We start from the raw sequence: 9,306 nt of genomic DNA on the forward strand, positions 1-9,306 counted from the left end.
CGCCAAGGAGTTAATTTAAGGAAAAAATTCAAAATATTTTTTAAGATGTTGTTTTGCAATTGAAGACAACACTTGTTCGTTCTGTGATAGGGAAACAAATTAAACTTTTTTTTTTCATGAATGTATGCAAAATAAAGCTCTGTGAGATTATGTACAATATTGGCTTTTGCCTGACATTCCAAACTTTGATTGATATTGTTTTGGGGATGTTAAAAAAGGTAAAGAATGTTTAAAACACAATAGTGGGGATTTTTTTTTAACCCACAAATGTATGTTAGTAAAAACAAAACATCCTTCCACAAACAACTCAGCCATTTTCTCTCACTTTTTATTGCATAAACGTACAAGTACATACATATTAAGTTAAAGTATAAAAAAATCACAACACAATCATCATATTACAAAAGAGAGTAGTAAAGATGATTAATAAAATGGATTATAGAGACCCAACAAATGATTCATAAAGTCACACATTTTAAAATTGTATAAATGACAACTGTTCAAATGATGTATAAAGTAAATAATAATATGCTTCCTGAAGTGGTCCAGAAGATGTTTCAGATGTGAACCAGTACATATGTATATCATATAATGGTGATAATCTATGGGATTATTAATAATTACAAATACAAATATGTCACACTTCAATATTTCAAACTATCCAATCTATAAATGTAGACTCATATTAACCAGATTGTTACACACACAACAATGATGTCACACATGTTATATGTGCTGATGTTGTTAGGAAGTCAAAATGAAAGTCTGGACAGTTTATTTCAAATCCTGCAGTTTCATTTGCTGCTGCTGTTCTCACCAGCACACTTGTGTTTCTTACACTGGTACTTAGAAGACAATCTTTCACCACACACACTGCAACTCAACACTTTCTCTCCTGGGTGTCTTCTCATGTGTGCTACAAGCTTTGATTGTCGACAAAAGCTTCTGTTGCAGATTGAACAGGAATGCGATTTTTTCACCAGTGTGTGTTCTCATGTGTCTTTTCACATCTGTACTTCTTGTAAAACCTTTACCACAGATTGAACAGAAAAAAGGCTTTTCACCAGTGTGTGTTCTCATGTGTACTTTCAATTTCTGACTTTCTGTAAAACCTTTACCACAGGTTGAACATGAAAAAGGTTTTTCACCAGTGTGTGTTCTCATGTGTACTTTCAAATGTTGACTTTCTGTAAAACCTTTACCACAGGTTGAACAAGAAAAATATTTTTCACCAGTGTGTGTTCTCATGTGTACTTTAAAATCTGGCCTCTGAGTAAAATCTTTACCGCAGTTTGAACATGAAAAAGGTTTTTCTCCAGTGTGTTTTCTCATGTGTCTTTTCAATTTACTAGGATATTTAAAAGTTTTGTGACAGAGAGAAGATGTGAAGTGAGTGTTGTCAGTGTGACATGTCTTATCATCTTTAGAGTCTTCATCATCAGTGTCAGGAGAGTGTGACGTTGTGTCCTCACTATCTGATAGTGGAGCTAAGAGCTTGTCTGCTTGTGATCCTCCACAGTGGTCTCCATCAGCTTCTGTTGTCATGTGTTGTGTTGAGCTGCTGCTTGGAGGCTCCCCCCCTCCCCTCTCCTCACTTTCACCTTTCACCTCATCATCTTCACTCTTCACAGGGACACCAGTCACTGGGAACTCCTCCAACCATTTAGGCTGACTGATGCCCTCTTCCTCCTCTTCCTCTTTAATGTGCGGCACCTCTTGGTCCTCCTCTTCCTCTTTAAAGTAGGGTGTCAGTGGGTCCTCCTCTTCCTTTTTGATGTGAGGGGTCAGTAGGTTCTCTTGCTCCTTAAAGTGAGGGGTCAGTGGGTCATCCTCTTCATTTTTGATGTGTAAGATCAGTGGGTCCTCCGCTTGCCCTTTAATGTGAAGGGTCAGTTTAACATTATGGGTCTGTGGCGTCTCGCCTTCCTCTTTAATGTGGGGGGGATGTGGCTCCTCTCCTCCCTCTTTGCTGTGCTGGGAATGTGGTACCTCTTCTTTCTCGCGTATGTTGGGGGACTGTGGTTCCTTCTCCTGCTCATGGGGTAGAGGTTCTTCTTCAACGTCTGCGGGACAGGAGAAAACAAACATTCTTTAGAAAAGTCCAGCTTTGCTCAAATCAAACCAAATCAACTTTACTTATACAGCACATTTAATATTTACCACAAAGTGCTGTACAATAGACGGGTTAAAAGATAACACAAGGGAAACTAGCAAACACACCACAACACAAACAAAGCCCGATAGATAATAAATAAAACATAGAAACAGGTTCACAGCAGGTGCATAATGGGCTGCCATAGCAAAATGGAGATCACAGAATGTTAAAGGCCATGGAATAAAAGTGTGTTTTTAAGAGTGATTTAAAAACAGGAAGAGAGGAGGCCTGTCTAACACTCAAAGTTAAGTTGTTCCAGAGCTTGCGAGTAGCAGCGGCGAAAGCTCTGTCACCGCTTAGCTTCAGCCTTGTGTCAGGGACCGTCAACAGCAGCTGACGTTACTGCCCCCCCCCCCCCATGATCTAAGGGATCAGGAGGGGGTGGGGGGGCGTGTTCAGCAAGGCCGAAGGAGGTCGGAGATGTATGTTGGAGCGATGTTGTTTAGACATTTGAAAACAAATAGTAGTTCTACTAATTGATTCGGTAGAGCCCAGGGAGCCAGTGAAGGGACGCTAGTATGGGGGTGATGTGCTCACGCCTGTCGGTCTGTGTTAGCAGACGAGCAGCAGAGTTCTGCACGAGCTGCAGGCAGGCGAGGGAGGCCTGGCTAATGCCTACATACAGGGCGTTGCAGTCGTCAAGACGAGTCGAGATAAATCCCTACGTACAGTAGTTATAAGTGCCGAGGGGAGGGAGAGCGACTTGGACTAAACAACATAAAATCACAGGGCCAACACTGATAAACAGACAACATTCACACTCACATTCACACACTAGGGCCAATTTAGTGTTGCCAATCAACCTATCCCCAGGTGCATTTCTTTGGAAGTAGGAGGAAGCCGGAGTACCCGGAGGGAACCCACACATTCACGGGGAGGACATGCAAACTCCACACAAAAAGATCCCGAGCCCGGGATTGAACCCTGACTACTCAGGGCCTTCATATTGTGAGGCAGACGCACTAACCCCTCTTCCATCCTGTAAACTCTGCTGGTACTATTCCAGAAGAGAGGCTACTATTGATAATGTTAAGGACGCTTGATCCAATAGTAGCAAGTACCTCCTTAAACACGCGAGGTGGGAGGGCATCTGCAGGAGAACCAGAGGGCTTCATATGACTAACCGTGTCCTTTAGAAAGGAAAAGGACACCGGCTCAAACTGATGGAAAACAGAAGAAAAGTGCAGAGGAATAGAAAGGTCCTAGGAAAGCTGAAATAAACTGGCTCTAGTTGATACAATTTAGTCAGTGAAAAAGTGGACAGAATTTTCACAGAATTCTGAAGAAGCATCAAAACCAACAGATTTGGGAGCGTCAATGACAATGCTAATGGTCTTGAACAGAACTCTGGGGTTGTTACAGTTAGAAGCTATAATCTCAGATAACATGCTCTCTTTAAAAATGGCAAAGGACACATGCAGCCTGTCTTTTTTCCATTGTTCTCTCTGCTCTCCTACATTCGCGCCTGGCCGCACGAGTGATGTCATTCAACCAGGGCTCAGGTGTGGGTTTGGCGCGGCGGAACTTGAAAGGAGGGATAGTATCCAGTGTTTGTAAACAAATAGAGTTGAACCCAGAAACCAACTCTTCAGTATTCAGACACACAGAGGCTGCAGAATTATCATCACAAGTATTCTAAAAAATGGAAGAGAAAACAGAGCAGGAGACCAAGAATTAAACATGCGAGAGCGTTGAGGCGGAGCGCACAATGTAACGGACACTGAGTGGGAATATCAAACAGGATCGGCATATGATCAGAGAACACAGCGTCGCAAACCATACGAGAGCACTAAATGGAGTTTATGCCTGCGTTCATGTGTGGAACCACACACAGACTGTACAAAGTTAAATGAGTCAGGAAGCTCCTGGAAAGCGACTCGTCTGGGCTTAGGTGTGAATATTAAAATCACCAGCAATAAGGACAAGATTATATTTAGGCAGGATTTCAGCCCAAATTTCAGAAAAGTCAGTTATAAAGTCTTTGTGGTACTTGGGTGGTCGATGGACGACGGCACACAGGACGACATCAGAAAGACCCAGTTCAAACATGCACAGTTCCAAGCTTGAAAAGGAGGATTGCAGGCGTATCAGACGGCATTTAAATTCATTTTTAAAAACCACTGCTAATCCTCCTCCTTTTCGACCAGACGACCGCGGAGAATAAACGTAGGAACACTCTGGAAGCAGAAGTTCATTAAGAGGGGCGGACTCACCGGCTCTCAGCCATGTTTCCGTCACACAGAATTGGTCAAGTCTGCGGGAAGTTCAATCGTTTTGTTTGTCAAAGATTTTGCGTTCACAAGACTGAACCTGGCAGGGGCCACCACGTCCAAGGCCGCAGCTATTCCAGGTGGGGCCCGACAGACAGCCCGCAGGTGGCGGGAATCCACCCCGCGCCTCCGGGGGCGGGGACAGCAGGAGCAACGGCGGCAAGTTTCATCCTCCAAACCAACGATATAGGAACAAGCCAGGAACTGATGGGATCCAGCGAGCATGGGTGCAGGAGGAGACCGGATACCGCACCATTCCTCCTTCGGGAAGCCATGGGAAGCCGGGCCAGGAGTGCCCTAAATTTCACCAGCTGGCCGCCACGTTTACCACGGCGCCGGAGACACTGCCGCTGGGGGAGAGGAACCAGGGGGCGGGAAAGGAAGGCAGGAATCCATGCAGGTGAAAAAGCTGACTGGGACGGTGAGAAGAGTCAGCTGTGATCTGACCCACACGCCTCCTGGTCCTGGAGGGATGGGAGCTTGCAGCCAATCACCTTCTCAGCAGCACATACGATGCGCTGCAGTCGATGCTTGTCCTGGACTGTGGCGCCGGGGAACCACACAGTGATGGAGGAGGTGAGGATGGACTCGATGATGGCTGAATAAAACTGCACCAGCATCTTGGTCGGCACCTTAAGTTTCCTCAGCTGCCGCAGGAAGTACATCCTTTGCTGGGCCTTCTTCGTCATACACAAGCAGTGAGCTGACAGAGACGAAAATAGACGCAAACAACACAAAAACGAACAGAGCTGACAGCGAGACACAGCAGGCCAAAGCACATACTAGCGCCATCTTTGAAATACCTAAAACTCATTATTATATCAACGATCAGAGACAGAAACTCTTCATTTAACATAATGTCCTTGTTTGATGCTTCAAAACAGCTCAATTAATACATAAAAAGGAAAAGTGAAATAACAGACGGACAGGGCTTTGCTGTTTGTAACACACACACACACACAGCAAAATGCGCTAACGTTAAAAGCTAATTAGCCTTCACCTCAAGCCAGGACTGCGAGCGAGCTGAGCTGCTGTTTGTTTCTAGAACGTCAACGGGCTCATAGTGATGTTACTAGTACAAACCCTGTTTCCATATGAGTTGGGAAATTGTGTTAGATGTAAATATAAACGGAATACAACTATTTGCAAATCCTTTTCAACCCATACTCAATTGAATGCACTACAAAGACAAGATATTTGATGTTCAAAGTCATAAACTTTATTTTTTTTACAAATAATAATTAACTTAGAATACCATGGCTGCAACACGTGCCAAAGTAGTTGGGAAAGGGTATGTTCACCACTGTGTTACATCACCTTTTCTTTTAACAACACTCAATAAACATTTGGGAACTGAGGAAACTAATTTTTGAAGCTTTGAAAGTGGATAATTTTTTACCATTCTTGTTTTATGGAGAGCTTCAGTCGTTCAACAGTCCGGGGTCTCCACTGTCGTATTTTACGGTTCATAATGCGCCACACATTTTCCATGGGAGACAGGTCTGGACACTCTTTTTTTACGAAGCCACACTGTTGTAACACTTGTCTTGCTGAAATAAGCAGGAGCGTCCTTGATAACGTTGCTTGGATGACAACATATGGTGCTCCAAAACCTGTATGGACCTTTCAGCATTAATGGTGCCTTCACAGATGTGTAAGTTACCTATGCCTTGGGCACTAATGCACCCCCATACCATCACACATGTGTAAGTTACCCATGCCTTGGGCACTAATACACACCCATACCATCACAGATGCTGCCTTTTGAACTTTGCGCCTACAACAATCCGAATGGTTATTTTCCTCTTTGCTCTGGAGGACACCACGTCCTCTGTTTCCAAATATAATTTGAAATGTAGTTACTGACAGTGGTTTTATGAAGTATTCCTGAGCCCATGTGGTGATATCATTTACACACTGATGTCGCTTTTTGATGCAGTAACGCCTGAGGGGTCAAAAGTCCGTAATATCATCGCTTACGTGCAGTGATTTCTCCAGATTCTCTAAACGTTTTGATGATTTTACGGACCGTAGATGGCAAAATCCCTAAATTCCTTGCAATAGGTCGTTGAGAAATTTTGTTCTAAAACTGTTCGACAATATGCATACAAATTGGTGACCCTCAGCCCATTGTTGTTTGTGAATTACTTAGCATTTCATGGAAGCTGCTTTTATACCCAATCATGGCACCCACCTGTTCCCAATTAGCCTGCACACCTGTGGGATGTTCCACATAAGTGTTTGATGAGCATTCCTCAACTTTATCAGTATTTATTGCCACCGTTCCCAACTTCTTTGCTTCTTTGTCACATGTTGCTGGCATCAAATTCTAAAGTTAATGATTTGCGAAAAAAAAAAAAAAAGGTTTATCAGTTTGAACATCAAATATGTTGTGTTTGTAGCATATTCAACTGAATATGGCTTGAAAATTATTTGCAAATCATTGTATTTCATTTATATTTACATCTAACACAATTTCCCAACTCATATGGAAACGGGGTTTGTAGTTGACTGGGAGGTGTTTACTATAATTTGGGGAGAGTCCGCTGGCTGATGCTTACCTGCTAAACACCTACCTGCTCATGACGACGGTGGAGCACTAACTCCTTGCACTGTGAATACACACTGCTGATTGGCTGTTACTGCTCTGTCTGTAACCAATCAGATGGTTGTGTGGGTGGGACAATGCTGGGTGCTGTGTAGAGTACTGACAGAGACAGGCAGAACGAAGCGGCGCAGCTTGTTAAGACTTTAGATTAATATGTTCGTGTGGAAACTCGTTTGGTACACCTCCGAACCGAACCGAAACCCCCATACCGAAACGGTTCAATACAAATACACGTATACACAAATACATCCCCAATCTTCACCACTAAACCTTTGAAATATGCTGACATATGTGCTGCTAAGGTAAATAAACAGTAGCCATATTGAATGTTTGCCTTCATTTGACCACGTGAGGTAAGGAGGACGGCCTCTAGGTCACATGGTTACACCCCAGCAATTACACTGTTGATGATTGATGAGCATTCATATTTAAATGGTGGTGTTAAAAAGCAAATATATCTCCATCTTTAGTGATAAATGTGGCCCCCGGAAGAATATGTGTCACAAACATTGTATTAGATGATATGTGGATGTTGTGCTTACTTGGACTGTGATGAAGCTGTGAGGACTCAGGTGGTTTGTCTTCATGCTCTTCAGTCTTCACAGAGACAACAGTCAGTGGAAACTTGCTGACATCAGCCTCCTCCTGCCCTACAGGAAAATCTCCCCTCTCTTCCTCTTTAAAATAGGGGGGCTGTGGATACTCCTTGTCCCCTTTAAAATGTGAGGGCTGTGGATACTCTAAAGTGAAACTGTCCCCCTGCAGATGAGGGAGACATTCTTCTTGGTGTCCAATCAGCTGACGGATGTCTACAGGACACAAACAAATCACATTTTAACTCCTACTTGCTATGAAATAATGTGCTGTGGCTATTGAAAATGTTATTAATCAAGTGTTCCACTGGGAACGTTTTCGATTAATCGAGTAACTGGATAAAACATAGTGTTGCTTGGTTAAAAACTAATTTAAGCAACTATAAGACACTTCACTTAATAATGAACGGTCAATTAGTCTGAGATGGTATGAGATCAAGATGTCATCTTTAGATCAGGCTTGGTTTTTCCACAATCACTGCCACGTTAAAAAGTTAAAGTACCAATGATTGTCACACACACACAAGGTGTGGGGAGATTATTCTCTGCATTTGGCCCATTACCCTTGATCAACCCTTGGGAGGTGAAGTGAGCAGTGAGCAGCAGCGGTGGCCGCGCCCAGGAATCTGTTTTATGGGGATTTAACCCCCAATTCCAAACCCAATTCCAACCCTTGATGCTGAGTGCCAAGCAGGAAAGTAATGGGTCCAATTTTTATAGTCTTTGGTATGACTCAGGTGGGGTTTGAAATCACAACCTACCCATCTCAGGGGAGACACTCTAACCACTAGAACACTGAGTAGGTGGATGTAGTAGGTGTTGTAGTAGGTTAATGGCTGCACCAATATGAAGGAAATAATAGCTTTGACACACATATATAACTTGTCAAACCTGCCAGCTAGCAGGCTAGGTTTACAGAGTCAGTCACCATGGTAACTGACTCTGACTTTGTCTTACCTTTCTTATTTTTGGAGGTAAAACTCTCGAGCTTTACATACTCAGGACTTTGCACTTAACCTGCTCTCTGGAATATTCCCCCGGTGACTGTGTGAGTTTTGTGTAAACATGTTGATACACATTGTTACAAACATCAACCTCTCATAAATATTGTGTGTCTGACAATGTCTCCTTCTTATCAACAATGTAAAACAATCAGTGCATCATCCTCACATAACAATTAATCTTCCTACAGACAACTTATTGAAGAACAGTGTTATTAATAAATATAAAGTTAGTAAAGATGTGAGAGTAAGAAGTAAACAAACCTGTTCTGTGTAACACAACTTGATGTTTTTCATGTTGTCGCTCCTTCTCTTTTGTTGGACAAAGTTCCTCCTCGTACTCTGCTATGGTTCTTTGGCACATTTTCACACAATCACAACACTTTACACTCACACTTGATCTCTACTTAGTGATGTGTTTTGATCACTTCCGCCTCTCTTTGTTAGCAGCTAACAAGCTAAGCTAACTAGCAGGCTAAGCTAGCTCGAGAAGCATCAAAGTGCGCTCAGACTAATATAACCGGATGCAAACAGTTATTAACGATGTTTACTCTATTTACTAGAGTGTAATAAAGGACATATATGTGTACATGGAGGCACAGATTAAGAACACTGAACTGTGACGACTGCAATAACGTCTTCACCGTCAGACGCCATCTTGCTTTGTCCTCGCCGTGTT

At 42.9% G+C, this 9,306-nt stretch overlaps 1 protein-coding gene across 1 annotated transcript; it reads right to left on the reverse strand.

The window, feature by feature from the left end:
• Nucleotides 1-308: 308 nt before the first annotated feature.
• LOC133546591 (gastrula zinc finger protein XlCGF48.2-like) lies at nucleotides 309-9,306 on the reverse strand. The gene is made up of 3 exons (XM_061892374.1): nucleotides 8,892-9,306; nucleotides 7,576-7,842; nucleotides 309-2,063 (listed from the first exon to the last, which is right to left on the reverse strand). The coding sequence occupies exons 1-3, from the start codon at nucleotides 8,989-8,991 to the stop codon at nucleotides 862-864; spliced, it is 1,569 nt and encodes a 522-aa protein (XP_061748358.1). The 5' UTR covers nucleotides 8,992-9,306; the 3' UTR covers nucleotides 309-861.

The sequence above is a fragment of the Nerophis ophidion genome, unplaced genomic scaffold, assembly GCF_033978795.1.
Source record: "Nerophis ophidion isolate RoL-2023_Sa unplaced genomic scaffold, RoL_Noph_v1.0 HiC_scaffold_33, whole genome shotgun sequence".
In the NCBI taxonomy this organism is placed as follows: domain Eukaryota; kingdom Metazoa; phylum Chordata; class Actinopteri; order Syngnathiformes; family Syngnathidae; genus Nerophis; species Nerophis ophidion.